This window comes from Ranitomeya variabilis, chromosome 4, assembly GCF_051348905.1.
Source record: "Ranitomeya variabilis isolate aRanVar5 chromosome 4, aRanVar5.hap1, whole genome shotgun sequence".
NCBI classification, from domain to species: Eukaryota; Metazoa; Chordata; class Amphibia; order Anura; family Dendrobatidae; genus Ranitomeya; species Ranitomeya variabilis.
In genome coordinates this window covers 396,581,507-396,601,397 of record NC_135235.1, presented here as the reverse complement: position 1 = coordinate 396,601,397, position 19,891 = coordinate 396,581,507, and the positions used below count along the sequence as shown (strand labels likewise).

The following is a 19,891-nucleotide window of genomic DNA, read 5'->3' as shown; positions in this document are numbered from 1 at the left end:
CTCCTTCCACTAGGCCTCCACTCACCTGACCACTGCTGCCCATGTACCCCTGGAACCTATTTTACAGTGCATAGAGCCTATTGTTTTATTTTATTTAATATTAATAAAGCCATGATGGACTACGCTGTACCACGCTATGAGCTACCCAGTTGACAATTCTTTTGCGAGAAAAGCCATCCCACCCCTCCACCAGCATGTTAAAGACCACATTGTCCTTTCATTCTGTCAATCTGTGAGTCCAAAGGTACACCTGACAACAGACACATGGAGCGGAAGGCATGGCCACGGAAGGTTACGTGTCCTTTGTGGCGCAATGGGTTAATGTATTGCATGCATGGTCCACACAGGGGACAGCCTGGTAAGTCTGTCTGCAGTCCCTAATTCAAGTTGTCCTCAAATGAATAAATCTGAGCTTCTACCTTCTGGCTCTGATTAACTGCTGTTTTAAAAAAAAATGGTGGTTCCGGCCTACTAACGGTGTCTGCCCCTGCCTGGTGTTGTCCTCAACTGAATAAAGCTGAGCTTCTACCTTCTGGCTCTGATTAACTGCTGTTTTTTAAAAAAATTGTTGGTTCCGGCCTACTAACGGTGTCTGCCCCTCCCTGGTGTTGCCCTCAACTAAATAAAGCTGAGCTTCAACCTTCTGCTCCAAATTACCATTTTAAAAAATGCAATAGGCTTTTCCGGCCTACTAAAGGTGTCTGTCTGTGTGCCCCTGCCTGGTGTTGCCCTCAACTAAATAAAGCTGAGCTTCAACCTTCTGCTCCAAATTACCATTTTAAAAAATGCAATAGGCTTTTCCGGCCTACTAAAGGTGTCTGTCTGTGTGCCCCTGCCTGGTGTTGTCCTCAACTGAATAAAGCTGAGCTTCAACCTTCCGGCTCTCATTAAGTGGTTTTTAAAAAACAAAATGGTGGTTAGGGCCTACTAACGGCTTCTGCCCCTCCCTGGTGTTGCCCTCAACTAAATAAAGCTGAGCTGCAACCTTCTGCTCCAAATTACCATTTTAAAAAATGCAATAGGCTTTTCCGGCCTACTAAAGGTGTCTGTCTGTGTGCCCCTGCCTGGTGTTGTCCTCAACTAAATAAAGCTGAGCTTCAACCTTCTGCTCCAAATTACCATTTTAAAAAATGCAATAGGCTTTTCCGGCCTACTAAAGGTGTCTGCCCCTCCCTGGTGTTGTCCTCAACTGAACAAAGCTGAGCTTCCACATTCTGGCTTTCGCCCTATACTATCAGATATTAAACTGCATTTGGCCTACTAGTGTGGTTAGGCCCTTGAAACAGTGTCTGCTGCTCTTGGGTTTGCTACTCCACTGAACAAAGCAATGCCGCCTGTTTAGTCCTGTTACCAATTTTGAACTGCATTTAGCCTACTTTATTCTTTGGCCCTATATCTGTTTCCTCCTCATCCTGCCCATTGCCCAGCCACTGCTAAATGAGTCTGCTGGTACATTGACCTAGACCACTACATTCCCCTTGTACTCTACACAGCCAGAATCTGACCCTGCTGAAAGTAAGGTTCCCCTTCCCGCATGTTATACCACCTTACACAGGGACAAAGAGGAAGGTGCAGATGAAAGTGCAGGTTCCTTCATCAGGTGGGGGGGCATACTCGTTGGCGACGTCACTGGCACAGGGCCCCTCAGAGTACGCAAAAGTGTCGCTGCTGGTGGGAGGCGCCCCCGCCATGCAAACACACCGCCGTACTTTGAGGGGCCCTGTGCCAGTGCCAATGCGAACGAGTGGGCCCCCCCCTGCTTGCTCAGGATCACAGCACTTGCAACGTTTAAATACTTACCTTTCCCTGCAACACCGCCGTGACGTAGTCCGCATTTCCTGGGCCCACGAAAAACTTGAGCCAGCCCTACTCCCCCCACAACTTTCCCCCAATTCCCTATGCCCAACTATTATTATACAGTTAATTAAGATTGGCAAGCTTCAGAAACAAGAATGGATGTTTTTGGCATTAAAATGGGCACTGTAGGTGTTTTCCTGGCCTCCACTCACTGCCGACTATGCTTCCCCATTGACTTGCATTGGGTTTCGTGTTTCGGTCGATCCCCGACTTTTAGCGATAATCGGCCGACTGCACTCGACTCGACTCTGGACAAAGTCGGGTTTCACAAAACCCGACTCGACCGTAAAAAAATGAAAGTCGCTCAACCCTACTTATCAGGGAAGCCTTCTACAAGGTAGGCACACTGGTCCCTGATGGTCTGAACATGTTTTATTGATGTTTTTAATATGTGAATTTACATTTATTTTCATTGTTAACAGTAGGGATATGCTGTTGTGTTACTTTGATCATGTTTATGCCATTAGATCGTACATGTCATATATCATGTGATTTCAGTAAATTCCCCTGTTTGTAATCACACATTTGCCTATAGAGCTCCCCTATGTTTCCATCTAAGTAGTTCTGATAAAGGAGGCAGAAGTGCGTCTGAAATGCATTGGGCCATGTCCATCAGACATTTGACTTTTGCCATTATGGAAATGGTATTTTACTCAAGTATCTCAAGAAAAGAACCATTTTAATTTTGCTTTTTCTTTTGCAGAAAATAAAACTCCTTGCAGATGTTGCCCTTGATGGGATTTGACCACAAGAACCCAGTGCTGCAAGGCCACTGTGCATCCTCACGATATGGATATGCTTGTTAGTGCTCTTGTTATTCTATAGGACTACTAGAACTATTATATAAAGTAGTATATAGAGAAACTATTGGTACACACCTCTTAATCGCTATCCATATGGTGGTAAAAGCTGGTGCTACAGGGCAACTTTGACTGCTAACACCTGTCAAGTAACCAAAGTTCGGTAGGTGTCGCTGATACATCACAATGCAATACAAGTGGCATTGTGATGGCGAGTGTACTGCAACAAGCATGTAACAAGAAGTCCAACTGTGTCTGATATTTTGCGATTTTTTTTGTTTTCCAGTCAGCTTATCCCAGAGGTTGCAATACGACCCTATTCTCTTGTATTGTGCGGCAATACAGCAGTGACACCTACCAAACTTTGATTGTGCAACAAGTGGCAAAGCCAAAGTTGCTGTGTAGCCCTAGCCTAAGTAATAATGGAATGGGGCTGATTTGGTAATAGTTTTTTTCTAGTATGCCCAAGAAGTTCATTTATGTGTCTATATGTGTATATATGCATTGTGTATATACAGTATAGAATATGTACTACCAGCATATAGGCATGATAGCTTGGTTTGGCTGAAATTGCTGTTATTAGAATAATAATAATAATAATCTTTATTTATATAGCGCCAACATATTCCGCAGCGCTTTACAGTTTAACAGTTTCAAACACAGCAGTCATAAGTAACAATGTTAACAATACAATAATTAAAGCAACATAAGATTAGAACCTATTAGTACTTTTTCTTACTAAAACATAAATTCAAGAAGATAAATTCATTGATGACTTCATGAACTTTGTCACTAACTAAATTAACAAATATATAAATGGAAATCACACTATTAATAAAAAAAATACTTTACTTGATGAACTCACCAAGCATGAAGAAGCCTTTGCCTTGGCAGCCAGAAATAGAGACTCAGTAATAATATACTGGGGAAAAAAGACATAGCATAAACATTTGTAAATGTATCTAGACACCATACACACATACATATATACATAGATATATATGGTGTATGAGGCTCAACAGTGTCTAAAAGCAATGATGATGGTCATGGTAATGGTAATGTACAAGTATCTTAGGTGTGGGAAATATTCTTCACGTTGCCAGAGAAAGAGGACTACTGCAATGTGTTGGCTGTGCTCTTGGAAAATAAGACCTGGAACACATGCCACACATGGACTAGGCATCATCTGCTCAGGTGGGGAAAGCAAACTGTCAAAATGAGCAAGACTCAAGCAGTCCTCTTTCTCTTCATGATTGTCTTTTTGGTAACTAGTCTGTACCCACAAGTAGTGCCTCTTCATTTTTACCAATCCCATCTTCATCCTCATCTACAGCTTTCTGTACACTATCTCCTAAACTTTCATTTTATCGACAATTCTCCTTTTGTGTGGCCAAGAAACATGCATTCCGACATCAAATTACATAGAAAGTTTACTTCCACATGTCCAAGTTAATCATAGTTGAAAGAAAGGAGGGATAATCCAGCCCAATGGACTTCCAATCTTCTTTATTAAAATAAATATTGTACAATGGACAACTGGTAATCATGTTGAAATCAAACATGGCTTCTACGCGTTTCAGGTGCTACAGCAGCTTTAGTCATGATCTACATTGTTAGGGCTGGCGGAACGCACCAAATAATTATAAAGATGGAATAAGGTGTGTTCGCAGCCCGAGGTCCACCATGCAGAGATGATACCTGCTGCTAGGTAATTGCGGACAGTAAATGGCAGCATAATGAAAACACACATGGGTTAGCTACACCCGGTATGAAGAAAGCGAACCCTGTTGCAACACAGGACCACAATACCGCAGAGGAAACGCAAGTATAGAGTCACAGAACTCTGCTCTTAGACGTGGGGTTAGAGTCCCTCTAGACCACTTGCGTTCGGCACCGGAACAGCAGTGTCAGGGAAAAATAAATACAAAATAGATTTAGCGCACTGGGTGCGCTCAGCGCCACTCTGGCGGACACCACTAGCCGCCCTAACTAGGGACAGGTTGCGCATGGTGCCGCACTGGCTAATGCTGCTGATAGACGTTATTAGATTATGCCTGGTGCTGGATGGCACTAACTGGCACTAGATGGCTCCAACATTCGCGAGCAGTCATTAACACTAGGGATGGGTATGATTCGGAGCTTTCACCAGAACAGGCATATATCCACACACACACAATAGCTGATTGATACTAGCGCATGGCCGTGTGGCCATGCAAACCTTTTAAAGCAGACGTTCTCCAGGACCTTCCTAGTTGTCCAATAGGAGCTGCTACAGGACCTGAGCAAGTGACCCCGACCTCCAATGAGAGGTCGTCCCTTGGGCATGCTCAGAAGAAGAAAAGCAGGACTTAGTCCCAGGAGCACCTCCTCGCCGCTGATCAATACAGGCTACAATGGCTGAGCCTGGAAGGACAGCAGTAACCAGCCACACAGTGTCAGCTTGAGCCAGACGCTGAGACCGATGTCTCTGCTGAGCAGGCTCCACTGTGGTTGGAGGAGAATGGGAGACCGCAGCAAAGATGGTTTGAGATTCCCCCCTGTGCAGCGGCAGGAACTCGACACCTAAAATTACCCTCTTTCCTAGCGCCCATCTCTCCTTCTTGGGCCTCCCTACGCTCGAAGGCCACAATGAGCTGCAGAGCCCGAATGTGCTCAGCAGGCTCCCAGTACCTGTCCTTTGGGCCATGACCTTTCCAATCCACCAAATAGAATCTTTTGCCACGTTCCACCTTACATGCCATGATGGTGTTCACCTCATAATCATCCATGAATGAACCCGATGTCCCGGCAGATGACTCAGAAAACTGGGACATGTGAATGGGCTTTAGGAGGGACACATGAAAGGTGTCAGTGATGCCTAGGCATGGAGGAAGGGCCAGACGGTAGACCACAGGGTTAACCTGTTCCAGGACCTTGAAGGGACCCCAGCAGTGAGGTGCAAACTTGGTGGACTCAACTCGCAGCCTGATATTATGAGCGGAGAGTCACACCAAGTCGCCAGGAGCAAAGGTCGGAGCGGGCCGCGCATGTGCATCGGCGGAGGTACATTCTCTCCTTGGAGGCCCAGATGGCATCCTGTGTGCAGTCCCAAATGTCACATGCCTCCACAGCCCAGTCTGCCATCCTGGAATCAGTGGAAGACACGGGCATGGGCACAGGAACCCACGGATGCGTAATTAAGGAGGAATGAGGTCTGCCTAGTGGAGTCGGCTAAGGCATTGTTCAACGCAAACTCCGCCCACAGTAGCAAGGATGCCCAGTCACCCTGCCTGGCTGAAACAAAATGTCACAGGTATGTGACCAGGGTCTGGTTGGCCCTCTCTACCAACCCATTAGTCTCGGGATGGTATGCTGAAGAGAGATTCAACTCTATGCTGAGTAGATGACAAAGCTCTCTCCAGAACCGAGATGCAAACTGGTGACCCCGGTCATTGACAATTTTGTCTGGCATACTTTGTAGGCGGAAAACGTGCTTAACAAACAACGCCGCCAAGGCCCATGCAGAAGGTAGCAGTGGAAGCGGCACCAAGTGCACCATTTTGGAAAAATGGTCTGTGACTGCCCAAATAGTGGTGCAGCTATGGGACTTGGGTAAGCCCACCACAAAGTCCATCCTGACCATCTCCCAGGGCCTGTCCGCCACCAGCAGAGGGTAAAGCAACCCAGCAGGCCATTGTCGAGTAGACTTATTCTTGGCACAGGAGACACATGCCTGAATATAGTCTACGACGTCACAGGCCATATGCGGCCACCAGTACGTCCTCGTCAGAAGCTCAGATGTCCTCTTAGTCCCAAAATGTCCACCCACCTTGGACGAGTGAGCCCAAGAGAGAACCTCCAGTCGCAAATTGGATGGCACAAAAGTCTTGCCCGGGGGCTCAGACTCTGGCGAAACCGGAGCCACAGTTCTCAGGCTCTCTGAAGGGACAATAAGCCGAGGCTCCTCCTCCTCTGATGACACTACGGAGCTGGAGAGAGCATCAGCATGATTGTTCTTCTCCTCGGAGAGAAAATGGAGGGGGAAGTGGAACCAGGAGAAGAACAGGGACCATCTGGCCTGGCAAGAGTTTAGCCGCTGGGCAGTTTGTAAATATACCAAATTTTTATGGTCGGTGAATACTTGGAAGGGATAGCGAGCCCCCTCCAGGAGGTATCTCCATTCAGAAAAGGCCAACTTCATGGCTAGCAACTCCCTGTCCCCGATGGAATAATTCCTCTCTGCCGGTGAGAAGGTCTTGGAAAAGAAGAAGCAAGGATGCTTCAGACCTTGAACATCCTTCTAGAAGAGGACTGCTCCAGCACCAACACAAGAGGCATCCACCTCCATGATAAATGGTTTATCAACATCGGGGCTATGTAAAATGGGAGCGCTAATGAAGTGTGACTTGATAGAGAGGAAGACCTTGGAGACCTCCTCCGACCACAATTTGGGATTAGCTTTCTTCTTGGTGAGGGCAACCAGGGGAGCTGCCAAAGTTGAGAAGTGGGGAATGAACTGGTGATAATAGTTGATGAACCCCATAAAGCGCTGCACCGCCTTGAGAGAATCGGGCTCCTGCCTGTCCATCACAGCCTGTAGCTTGGCAGGATCCATAGCCAACCCCTGGGCGGAGATGACATAGCCCAGGAAAGGCAAGGGCTCCTGCTCAAACACACACTTCTCCAACTTGGCATAGAGGGAGTTTGCCCATAAGAGGTCGAAGACTTTGCAAATATCTCTCCGGTGGGAGCCTATATCTGGAGAGTAAATAAGAATATCATCCAGACAGACTATGACCGAGGTGGTGAGCATATCCCGGAAGATATCGTTCACAAAGTTTTGGAAAACGGCAGGAGCAATACAAAGCCCGAAGGGCATCACCTGGTATTCATACAGCCTGTCCCTGGTGTTAAATGCTGTCTTCTATTCGTTCCCCTCACAGATGTGAATCAGGTTGTAAGCACCCCGCAGATCAAGGTTAGTAAATACCCTCACCCCACGCAACCTATAGAAGAGCTCAGATATAAGTGGCAGAAGGTACTTATTCTTAACGGTTATGGCGTTAAGACCCCTGTAGTCTATGGAGGGACGTAATTCTCCGCTCTTCTTCACAAAAAAGAACCCAGCCCCTGCGGGTGTCACTGACTTAATAATGAATCCTCTTGCCAGATTCTCCTGGATGTACTGAGACATTGCCTCCATCTTCAGGAGAGATAACGGGTAGACTCGACCCCGGGTAGGCTCAGCTCCAGGCGAGAGGTCAATAGGACAGTTATAGGGGCGGTGCAGTGGAAGAGTCTCCGCAGCCCTTTTGTAGAACATGTCCACATAGGGCCAGTGCTTGGGGAGAGAAGAAAGTTCTGCGGGTACCTCAGTAGTAGCAACCTGAACGCACTCCCTCTGACATCTACCCTCACAAGATTCACTCCATCCCAAAACTCTCCCTGTGGACCACTCAATATAAGGGGAGTGGTACCGTAGCCAAAGTATCCTTAACAGGACCTCATCAATTTCCTCAGGAATGACAAGTAAAGAGATAATCTCCTGATGGGATAGTGACATAGAAAGAGTAAATGGGATGGTCTGGTGTTTTATCTGTGAGGGCAGTGTCAACCCATTCACCACTCGTACGGTCACTGGCTTGGCAAGCATCACCAGGGGTATTGTGTGCCATTGAGTGAAGGCAGAAAATATGACGTTGCCCTCTGCCCCAGAATCCACGTAAAGCTCTACCGTATGAGTGGATGGGCCTATGGTAATTGTCCCCTTGAAGGACAATTTGGAGGAAAACATCACCGTGTCTAGTTTACCTCCTCCTACAACCACTAGACGCTGATGCTTTCCCGGCCGCTCGTGACATTTTCTGGCATAATGTCCCGACTGCTGACAGACAGGACAGACCTTGAGTGCACGAGCGGTTCAGGACTTAGACTCCACTCGTGTCACCTCCATGGTCTCATGTGGCTCAGACACCTGGACCGGAGATTCCGGAGGTTTGGCGAAAGTGGGAGCCAGCCAAAACCTTTGCCTACACTGGGCTTGCTCCAACCTTTGCTCGTTAAAATGAAGGTCAATGCGGGTAGATATTGCTATTAGCTCCTCCAGTGTGGCAGGAATCTCCCTAATGGCCAAGGAGTCCTTCACATGGTCAGCTAGTCCCCTCCAGAATACAGGGATGAGGACTTTATCCGGCCACTCCAGCTCAGATGCCAAAGTCCGGAAGTGGACATCAAAATGGCTGATCATGGACAAACCCTGTGTCAATGCCAGCAGTTGGATTGCCGTATCATGGGTGACACAAGGTCCCAAAAAGACCTGCTTCAGAGTGCTCAAGAACCGCGGAGCACTCTGCACCACATGATCGTCGCGCTCCAACAGTTGCATAGCCCACTCCAACTCCCTGTCCAACAGGAGGGATATAATAAATCCCAAATTAGCCCGCTCTGCAGCCAGGAGCTCAAGATGTATAGCACACTGGCTCACGAATCCCCTACACAGCTTACTGTCACCAGCAAACTTGTCTGGCAACGGAAGATGGGATAATGTCAGAGCAGGGGTGGCAGTGGACAAACTAGCTGCAGCCACGCTAGCAGCCTGAACAGCAACTGCAGTAACATCCACAGCTGAGGTTGTGCGCTTGAGAGCCGCCAATCTGCCCTCCATCTGCTGGATGTACCACTGTAGTCGCAGTTCGTCCACCATTACTAGCCAGACCCTGGCACTAGTATAATGTTAGGGCTGGCGGAACGCACCAAATAATTATAAACATGGAATAAGGTACGTTCGCAGCCCAAGGTCCACCATGCATAGATGATACCTGCTGCTAGGTAATGGCGGACAGTAAATGGTGGTATAATGAAAACACACACGGGTTAGCTACACCCGGTATGAAGAAAGCGAACCCTGTTGCATCACAGGACCCCAATACCACAGAGGAAACTTAAGTATAGAGTCACAGAACTCTGCCCCTAGAAGTGGGGTTAGAGTCCCTCTAGACCACTTGCGTTCGGCACCGGAACTTGCGGTGCCAGGGAAAAATAAATTCAAAATGGATTGAGCGCACTGGGTGTGCGCAGCACCACTCTGACAGACACCACTAACTGCCCTAACTAGGGACAGGTAAGCACACTGGTTGCGCACGGTGCCGCACTGGCTAACGCTGCTGATGGATGCTATTAGATTGTGCCTGGTGCTGGATGACACTAACTGGCACTAGAGGGCGCCAACATTCACAAGCAGTCATCAACACTAGGGATGGGCATGATTCAGAGCTTTCACCAGAACAGGCATACATCCACACACAATAACTGATTTATACTAGCACATGGCCGTGCGGCCATGCAAACCTTTTATAGCGGAAATTCTCCAGGACCATCCTAGTGGTCCAATAGGAGCTGCTACAGGACCGAAGCATGTGACCCCCGACCTCCAATGAGAGGTCGTCACTTGGGCATGCTCAGAAGAAGAATAGCAGGACTTAGTCCCTGGAGTGCCTGCTCACCGCTGATCAGTGCTGCTTATGATGGCTGAGCCTGGAAGGACAGCAGAAACCAGTCACACAGTGTCAGCTTGAGCCAGACACTGGGACCGATGTCTCTGCTGAGCAGGCTCCACTGCGGCTAGAGGAGAATGGGAGACTGCAGCGGAGATGGTTTGAGATTCCCCATGTTCAGCGGCTGGAACTTGACACCTAACATACATGATCCCCAAAAATGGATATCTTTTTCACTACTAGTTGAGAAGCCATTACTTTTTCACTTTCAAAAGTACTGATGAGCACACCTGATTTTGTGCCCGAAATAAAGGGATCATTTTTGGATGCGTTGTGAAAAAGCTTTTGAACATGCCTCTAGAAATGAAAACTCTCTTGAAATTGGGATTTTGCATCACCATATATGGGGAAAAGCCATGTGCTTCTTCCGTTTGTTTCTTCCCCCCCAAAAGAAAAACATTAAGTCTTAAGGTACCTTCACACGAAACGACATCGCTAGCGATCCGTGACGTTGCAGCGTCCTGGCTAGCGATATCGTTTCGTTTGACACGCAGCAGCGATCAGGATCCTGCTGTGATGTCGCTGGTCGCTGAATAAAGTCCAGAACTTTATTTGGTCGTCCGATCGCTGTGTATCGTTGTGTTTGAAAGCAAAAGCAACGATACCAGCGATGTTTTACACTGGTAACCAGGGTAAACATCGGGTTACCAAGCGCAGGGCCGCGCTTAGTAACCCGATGTTTACCCTGGTTACCAGCGTAAAAGTAAAAAAAACAAACAGTACATGCTCACCTGCGCGTCCCCCAGCGTCTGCTTCCTGACACTTACTGAGCGCCGGCCCTAAAGTGAAAGTGAAAGCACAGCGGTGACGTCACCGCTGTGCTGTTAGGGCCGGAGCTCAGTCAGTGTCAGGAAGCAGACGCTGGGGGACGCGCAGGTGAGCATGTACTGTTTGTTTTTTTTACTTTTACGCTGGTAACCAGGGTAAACATCGGGTTACTAAGCGCGGCCCTGCGCTTAGCAACCCGATGTTTACCCTGGTTACCCGGGGACCTCGGCATCGTTGGTCGCTGGAGAGCGGTCTGTGTGACAGCTCTCCAGCGATCAAACAGCGACGCTGCAGCAATCAGCATCGTTGTCGCTATCGCTGCAGCGTCGCTTCGTGTGAAGGTACCTTTACACTGCAGTATGTTGTTTTATAGCTTGTTGTCTCAATGGTTACAATCCATTTTATTTTAATTAGATAAATTGAGGTCACTAGAACATTAATAAGGCTGTGTTTCCTTTAAAGACCTGAAAAGGGTTTTAACACAGTCCTAGGAGACCTTTTAGTGAGAGACATATTTTTAGGGCAATTAGAGGCATTGCAGTACTGCGATTTGTGGCAAATTTAACTTTCAAACAGTTTGATCATCTCTAATCAGTACCACTGTTGCCCAGGATAAAATTAAGAAATAATTTGGATAGGTTTTGTAAGTGAAGGCAAAAAGTAGAGCAGTGGGGGAGCCCGAGACTTCAGGAGTGATGGCAGTGTTTTTTGGGGCAACAACAAGCATTCCACTAGTTTAGTTCTTCACTGGCTTGTCAATGTTGGTTCACAAGCTACCTGGCTTGATATCGACCAAGGTAATCATTAAGGTTGAGCAACAGCTTTAGAAGTGGCAGGAGTTCTTTGCAGTGATGTGTTGCAAGTAGTTGTGCCCAAATGTTGTAGTAATAGATTTTTTTTACTCTGTTTTATTATTAGGGTTTTGAATTTAATATGTGCCCACCATAGGAGCCAACGTGAGATATCAATAGAATAATAGAATTCTGTACAACTCCTTAATTGGTGGGGAGACACAAACTGGGTGCTATGACTCCATTTGAATTGGTAGTTACAAAGGTTCATCATGGTGATCATTGAGTGTCAGCTGCATGCAGGTGGGCACATCTGGCCCCAAAATTTGCATTTGGTGACAACTTTCATGGTAGACCATGACAATGGAAAGTTTAATGCCAAAATGCCATCTCTTAAAAGGATTAATAAATTTTGTAGTATCCTATGGCAATGAGGTCATTAATGCCACCTTCTGCAATGATATCTTGTTTCAGTACATGTATTGCTTTCATATTGGTCTATTATAATGAACAGTATAAAGCTTGCTTCTCTTCTCTCTTTAAATTTTTTTTTAGCTCCATTTTATTCTTAAAGTCATAATGAAACCAATCCAGTTTAGAGAGGTTTGCAGATTTCTTTAGTCCAACATGCCTAAAATTACAGTAACTTCTGCACCAGAAACATATCTATATTTACTCCCAAGCCATACTGGTGGATTAGTAAATGCAGTAACTTTCTCTATTCAACTTCACAGGTATTTCACATGTGCATCTACAATACTTACAAATGCTGAGGTCCAGAATGGAATACCATATAACAGCGATCTTGAGCCGCTATCAAATTGTTTAAACACCAGTGCTACACCCACAGCAAACTGTGCAATGGCTACAAGAATCATCAAGATCTAAAAATATAATCAGAATAATCATTATATCTACACATCACCACTGAATACTATTGCTTATATCTATATAACATATCTAAAATTTCACAGTGCTGTCTCGTTATTATTTAAAATTCTATTTTTATTTGTAGCAGTGGTATTAGCTATTTCTTCTCAGATATTGGATGCAGGTTTTTAGGTCATAAAACCTAATAAGCATATAAAAAAATACAACTAGATGGTGTTACTTTAAGTTCTTAAAGGGAATTTCTCATCAGGTTTTTTCTATCTGATATGAGAGAAGCATGATGGAGGAACAGAGACTCTGATATTCAGTGATATGTCAATTAGTTTTTATAAAATCATATTTTATTACGTTGATCTAGCAGATCTAGCACTTCTCTGAATACTGAGCTCTGAATACCCCCCCCCCCCCCCCGCACACACACACACACACACACACACACACACACACACATACACACACACACACTGATTGGCTTCTCTATGTGTATAATGGGCATAGACAGAGAGCTGACAATCAATGGTGGAGGCTGGGTTATGCAGAGCTCATAAATATGAAGGACTACCTGGCAGCAGGTTTACTTGCCCTCTGTTGATGATCTCCTGCTGATAAAAATGTGATTTTATCAAAACTACAGCAAGCAGCCCTATAAGTGACACACTGAATTATGCTGCTCTCAGATTAGGTGGCAAAAAACCTAGTAACAAATCCCCTTTAATGGCATGGAGTTATAATAAGCTGTGACAGAGTGACCTACCTCTTTGCCTTTGAACATTTCATTACAAACATGGTAGATGCTATTGATTTCAGTGATCCAACTGTTGATGGGAATTAAAGGTATTGACTCTGTGATGCAAGCGGTTCAACCCTCTTCTTTAGCTTCTCCTGGTGTTCTGGTATCAAGGCTCAACCATCATGCCAGTTTCACTCACCCACATAATTCTCATTCTCTGCATGTCAAAGGTGGAGGCCCTGCCTCTCATCATGCAACTTCCATATGGCAAGTACCTGCACATATAGCCCAAATTTATCAAGACCGGTGATTTTCTTGCTGGTCTTAGTAACTGGTAATGTTGGAGTAAGATGCTTAATGATATTTGAGCATCTGACAGGTGGTGTGTGCTTCTGTGTGAGATTTCTGTGTGGGATTTCTAGCGTGAGGGACGCAATAACGTGTCACAAAGTCGATGAGCTGGGGCTTCACACCCATGCCATGCCCTGACACGACCTAGTTTCTCCTAGAAGAATCCTGGAGATTGGATAAATTGTTGTGAAAACATCAAAAGTCACAAAATATTTGTGCAAGTCCAAGTTGGGCAAATAATTTGTGACTTTTCAAAGCAACTTACACCAGAATTCTGGAAAAATCTGTAGATGTTCTGTCTGAATCTGCTGCCCTTTCACTCGCACCCCGTCCTCTGCTAGCATTTGATGAGTCTCACCTTCATTATGCTTGGGGTAAATAATCTTATTTTAGTAAAGCGATGCTTCTTTCTGGGGTTGTCATTATTTTTTAAACTTGACTAATCATGGACACAGCCTGCATCAAGACAAGATTTTGTGGTCATTTGTGGTCCTCACATAACTGCCATCAAAAATTGTTTAGTGTGTTCCTAATCCATGACATATCTGGTATATATTAGGAACAAGGTTTTAAAAAGTCATTATGTAAAGTTTTGGTCACTAATTTCCGCAAAGAGGCATTTTGAAAGTGGTACAAAAAGCAACTGCTAGTGGTTAAAGGGGTTGTCCTTAAGTGTACTACCCCTTCTTAATAACTTAATTGTCCATTGTAGAAAAAAGAACATATATTTACCACCTGGAGCAGTATTGTTCCTCTGACACTGGAGCTGTGTCTCTTGGTGGTGGTTGCGTGACATCAAAAAGCTAGTCAAAGGTCTTGTCAAGTCCTTCCTAATAATCTCCAGCCAACCTTTCATATTATGTTTTCACTGAAACCCTGGAGCATTGCAGAGAAGGACGTACCTGGCTGTAGTCACGGTTCGGGAAGCATGCATAGAGTGACAGCTTCCCTTTGATAGAAAACATGAATTTTTCTTAGAATAATACATTCTAATCAGTGGCGTAACTACAAAGTTATGGGCCCTGGTGCGAACTTCCAAATGCCCCCCCCCCTGCAGCCCTGCCATACAACTCAATGTAACCCCCATAGAATACAACGCAACCCCCCTCATAGTGTAATGCAGCCCCTCCATACAGGGGCACTGAGAAAGACACGAGCAAATGGTGACGAGGGGGCAGGGGAGAGGGCACAAGGGGGCTAGGGGAGACAGGAACAAGGGTAACATAGGGGGGATAACATAGATGGATAACATAGGGGGGTAACATAGATGCTCCATAGAAAGCTGTGCCACATATAATGCTCCATACCATTGATTATTGCCCCATAGATGCTCCACATAAATCTGTGCCATATATAATGCTTTGCACCATTCATTATGGCTCCATAGATGCTCCATAGAAAGCTGTGCCATATCTAATGCTCTGCACCGTTCAGTATGGCCCCATAGATGCTCCACATAAAGCTTTGCCATATATAATGCTCTGCACCGGTCATTATAGCCCCATAGATGCTCCACATAAAGCTGTGCCATATATAATGCTCTGCACCATTCATTATGGCCCCATAGAAAGCTGTGCCATATATAATGCTCTGCACCGTTGATCATTGCCCCATAGATACTCCATATAAAGCTGTGCAATATATAATGCTGCTGCAATAAAAAAAAAAATCACATACTCACGTCTCTTCGCTCAGGACGCCGGTGCTTTACCTGCTCCTCGTGTGGCTCCGTCTCCAGCACTGACGCTCAGCAGAGGGCACACACTGACTACGTCACTGCACCCTCTGACCTGAGCGTCACAGCCAGAGGACGCTGACGATGGAGCCGCACCAGAACGAGGAGCGGTAAATATCGCGCAGCGCTGTATACTCACCTACTGCTGGCGCGGTCCCTGCGCGGTCCCTGCTTCTTCCAGCACTGTATCTTCTTCCTGTATTGAGCTGTCACCATTACTGCTCATTACCGAAATGAATATGCGGCTCCACCTCTATGGGAGGTGGAGCCACATATTCATTTCGGTAATGAGCGGGACCATGTGACCACTCAGTACAGGTCAGGAAGAATATGCAGTGCTGGAAGAAGCAGGGACACGCAGGGACCGCGCCAGCAGTAGGTGAGTATAATTAGATAGCAAATCTCCTGCACTCTGACCTGCCGGGCCTGGGCCCCTGACCTGCCGGGCCCGGTCGCACTGGCGACCGCTGCGACCGTGGTAGTTACGCCCCTGATTCTAATATTCATGTTACAATTTTCAGTACAAACGTGACCAACAGGAGACATTAGTATAAGTGATTTTAGAGAGGGAAATGAGGCCAGAATTCGACATAGATGAGAAACAGCTGTATACATTCCAGAGATCCTTCTCATAAACACAAAGCATACTAATCATAATAACTTCCCAGTTTGGAAGGTTATTTTTGGCTAAATGACATCCTTGGAATAAAATCTCAAAGGTATCATGATCTGGAACAATGTAGAAATATCATAGAAATCAGGGCATTATGGAAATATTACTTTAGTGGTCAGACAGCTCCAGCCAAGCCAAATTAATAGGCACTTTGCCTGTTCGCACATGTTATTTTTGCATCAATTTTTCCATGTTTTTTTCTTCTCTTTTTTGAAACGAAGAGGATATTTTTCGGTCATTTTCCTAAAATCCATAACCTTGTTTAAACCAAACATAAGGTATTGTGAACAGAATTAGTGGCCGGGACATATTTTATTTACTCACTTATACACATATAAAGTGCCATTGATTTTTAATAAAGACAGCAAAATTGTGAGGGCTTGAAGGGAATGCATCATCAGAAAATGAGCTGTTTGAATTTGGATTGTAATGTTAATGTATTATTTTTCATGGTAATTTTTTTCCTATATCGCAATCTTTATTGAAAATGAAATGATAAACCATGCAATTTTCACATTGGCCACTGGAGCTCTTTTAAAAAGGGCCACTGTCACCCCCCCCCAGGCGTTATAAACTAAAAGAGCCACCTTGTGCAGCAGTAATGCTGCAGTCTAACAAGGTGGCTCTTTTAGTTTTTGATTAAGTTATTACCGCAATAAAACGTTTTAAAAATTGGCCAAACGTACCAGCGATTGTACCGGGAGGCGGTCCGAAGCGTCCTGTATGAATCTTCAAACTGCCGTCACTCTTCTCTTCAGGGCCGATGGTACCCGCCCCCTTAGCGTTGTTGCTTCAAATCCGGCGCCTGCGCTGTGCGTGCCTGCCTGGGGCCTGCGCAGTCTTCTTTGGCCGTCATCACTCACACGCAGGGTGCCTGACTGCGTCTGTGCGGGCAGTGCGGCCGCCCTGTTACTGAATCCCCGCCCCGCACTGTGTTATTCATTATGCACACTGCGGGGCTGGCATTCCTGGGCATGCGCACTGCACTGCGCTGTTCAGGCCCTCCCCCAGCTCGGACGTTCTCCCTTGTCTGACGTTCCCCCTGCTCCCCCGCCTTCCGGCATTATTTTCGGCTGCCAGATTCCAAAATCTGGTGAGGATTAGTGTATATGGCGGCAAGCTGCTGTGCCCAGGAATGCCAGCCCCGCAGTGTGCATAATGAATAACACAGTGCGGGGCGGGGATTCAGTAACAGGGCGGCCGCACTGCCCGCACAGACGCAGTCAGGCACCCTGCGTGTGAGTGATGACGGCCAAAGAAGACTGCGCAGGCCCCAGGCAGGCACGCACAGCGCAGGCGCCGGATTTGAAGCAACAACGCTAAGGGGGCGGGTACCATCGGCCCTGAAGAGAAGAGTGACGGCAGTTTGAAGATTCATACAGGACGCTTCGGACCGCCTCCCGGTACAATCGCTGGTACGTTTGGCCAATTTTTAAAACGTTTTATTGCGGTAATAACTTAATCAAAAACTAAAAGAGCCACCTTGTTAGACTGCAGCATTACTGCTGCACAAGGTGGCTCTTTTAGTTTATAACGCCTGGGGGGGGGTGACAGTGGCCCTTTAATCTCAAACTTCCTATTGTTTCAGGACTTCCAAGTGTACGTTAGTGATTCGCCCGCCTGGCAGTGGGGTACTCGGTACTGGGTCCAGTCGCACTTAAAGGGGATGTCACGGTGGCTGCGACCTGGTCCATGGCCCTGGGCATTCAATTAAAGGGGAAAGTCTTTTAAAGGGTTTTGTATTAAAGTTTGTGTACGTGACGCCACCTGTGGTTCTCGGTCAGGGGGGACCGACGCTCCTTAAAGGGGTCCTCTGGGGTGATGTTGCAGCAAGATGGTGATGCTTCCCACAGGTGAAGCGGGGTCGCCAGGGCTCCCAAGGTGTATGGGCAAGGATGGTGTATGACTGCAAAGAAATGGAGGACACAAAGTTGTAACGTCTTTACCTGGTTTACTGACAGTATGAGTCCACAGTCCAGGGTACCAGGAACAGGTGATGGTATGGTCTGGCCGGCCTGGAGGCAATAGTGAATCCCTCTCCCAAGTGAGGTCCATAAGCCTTCCTACTCACGCTTGTGTGCGAGGTCCCTGCTGCCTGTAGCTGCTGGCAAGGTCCTCTCTCCTGTCCTGTGACAGTTACTTGTATGGTGGGCAACTTGAGCCATTTTATAGGGTCTCTATCATGACCCAGGCTCTTCAGGTGCTGCTTCACCTTCAGGTGTGGTGTGGGCAAATCACATACAGTTCTATGCCCTCTGGTTCTGCCGTGTGTCCTGGAGTACACCACAGCCTTGGGCTCCCGGTGCCGGTTCCTGCACTTTGGCTCTGAGGGTGCCCGGTCACAGTTCCCCTCTGAGCCCTTTTCCTTCTCCACTGTGCTCCGTTCCTCAGTAGCTCCACCACTTTCAACCCCCCTGGTTCACTTCCTTTCCCTGGAGCTGCAGCTCAGTCCTGGCTGCATGGCTTCGCTGTCTACTCTCAGTTCCAGGCTCCCTTCTCTCTCGTCTCCCTCCAACAGACTCCCTAACTCCTCCTCCAGACCAGGATATAACTATCTGAGGGAAGCTCCCCTGAATTCGGGTTCAGAGCTCCCCCTTCTGGCCTGGATTTGGAATGTGTTGAATGTGGGTGCGTTACCTGGTAAAGCGAATCCTCCTTGCCTCCAAGCGTGATATCGCCCTCCACGAAAGGAAGGCAACATCACTGTAACAACTGGTTACCTGGGGTGTTACTTTAGCTGTAATGAACAGACTCTCACCCTTTTTTTGTACTAATGCATCTAATTGTGTACTGATGGGGAGCAGGGAGAGACATCACCTATTGTGAATGGTGGATCCTGTGTTATCAGCTGAGTATAGCGTTGTTAACTGTCACTGTAATCCTGCGTCTGATATTAATAAGTCGCTATATACTCTTCCAGGAGGGACAAGAAGTACCACTGAAAAATAGCTCCATTGACTAGATCAGCTGACAGGTCAGTTTCTATTGACACAATTCCTTTAACTCCTTAATGACCGATGACGTATAGGTACATCATCTGCCATGTCCCTGCCTTTCATGGGGACTCCGACGCTGAGCCCACACGTTTCCCTGCACATGACAGCTGATCTGATCAGCTGTCATGTGCTTTTAGCAGCCGCTGTTGGATTCGAGATCCACCCTTTAACAAGTTTATTGCCACTGTCAATCTCTTACAGCAGCATTTAGCACGCGCTGGCCGTAAGCTCATTTGCCACGTGATTGCGAAACACCAATGAGTTGTCATGACAGCCAGGGGTCTGCAGAAGACCCCTCGTGCCTGTCATTGTAAATCTCTTGTGGCCGGCATTCATAGATCATGATTTCTGCTACACATGGCAGTGTTGGAGGACCGCAAAGTGTAGGGCAGGCGAACGGATGATTGCAGCTTCAATTCTTCTGAGGAGACCATTGGAGCAAGTAAAATGTAAAAAAAAATGGTTTAAAAAATATTTTTTTAAAATGAAAGGACATAAAAGTTCAAATCACCCCCCTTTTGCCCCATTCAAGATAAGACAATAAAAAAGCACATTTGGTATCGCTGCGTTCAGAAACGCCCGATCTATCAATATATATACTAAATTAATGTGATCTGTAAACAACGCAATGAGAAAAAAGCAGAGACGCCAGAATTACTTTGCTTTTTGGGCCACCAGAGCATTGCAATAAAATGCAATAACAGGCAATCGAAACAAAGTATCTATCCCAAAATGGGATCAATAAAATCATCAGCTCAAGCTGCAAA

The 19,891-nt window shown here is 46.4% G+C and overlaps 1 protein-coding gene across 1 annotated transcript in view; it reads right to left on the bottom strand.

Moving 5' to 3' along the window:
* The window catches only part of LOC143764881 (membrane-spanning 4-domains subfamily A member 4A-like), a 355,803-nt gene that overhangs the window by 155,189 nt on the left and 180,723 nt on the right, over positions 1-19,891 (bottom strand). Inside the window, exons 3-4 of the mRNA XM_077250949.1 lie at positions 12,513-12,632; positions 3,523-3,579 (exon numbers count right to left, since the gene is read on the bottom strand). Of these exons, the coding sequence (XP_077107064.1) occupies positions 3,523-3,579; positions 12,513-12,632 (177 nt within the window). The remainder of the gene's footprint in view (positions 1-3,522; positions 3,580-12,512; positions 12,633-19,891) is intronic.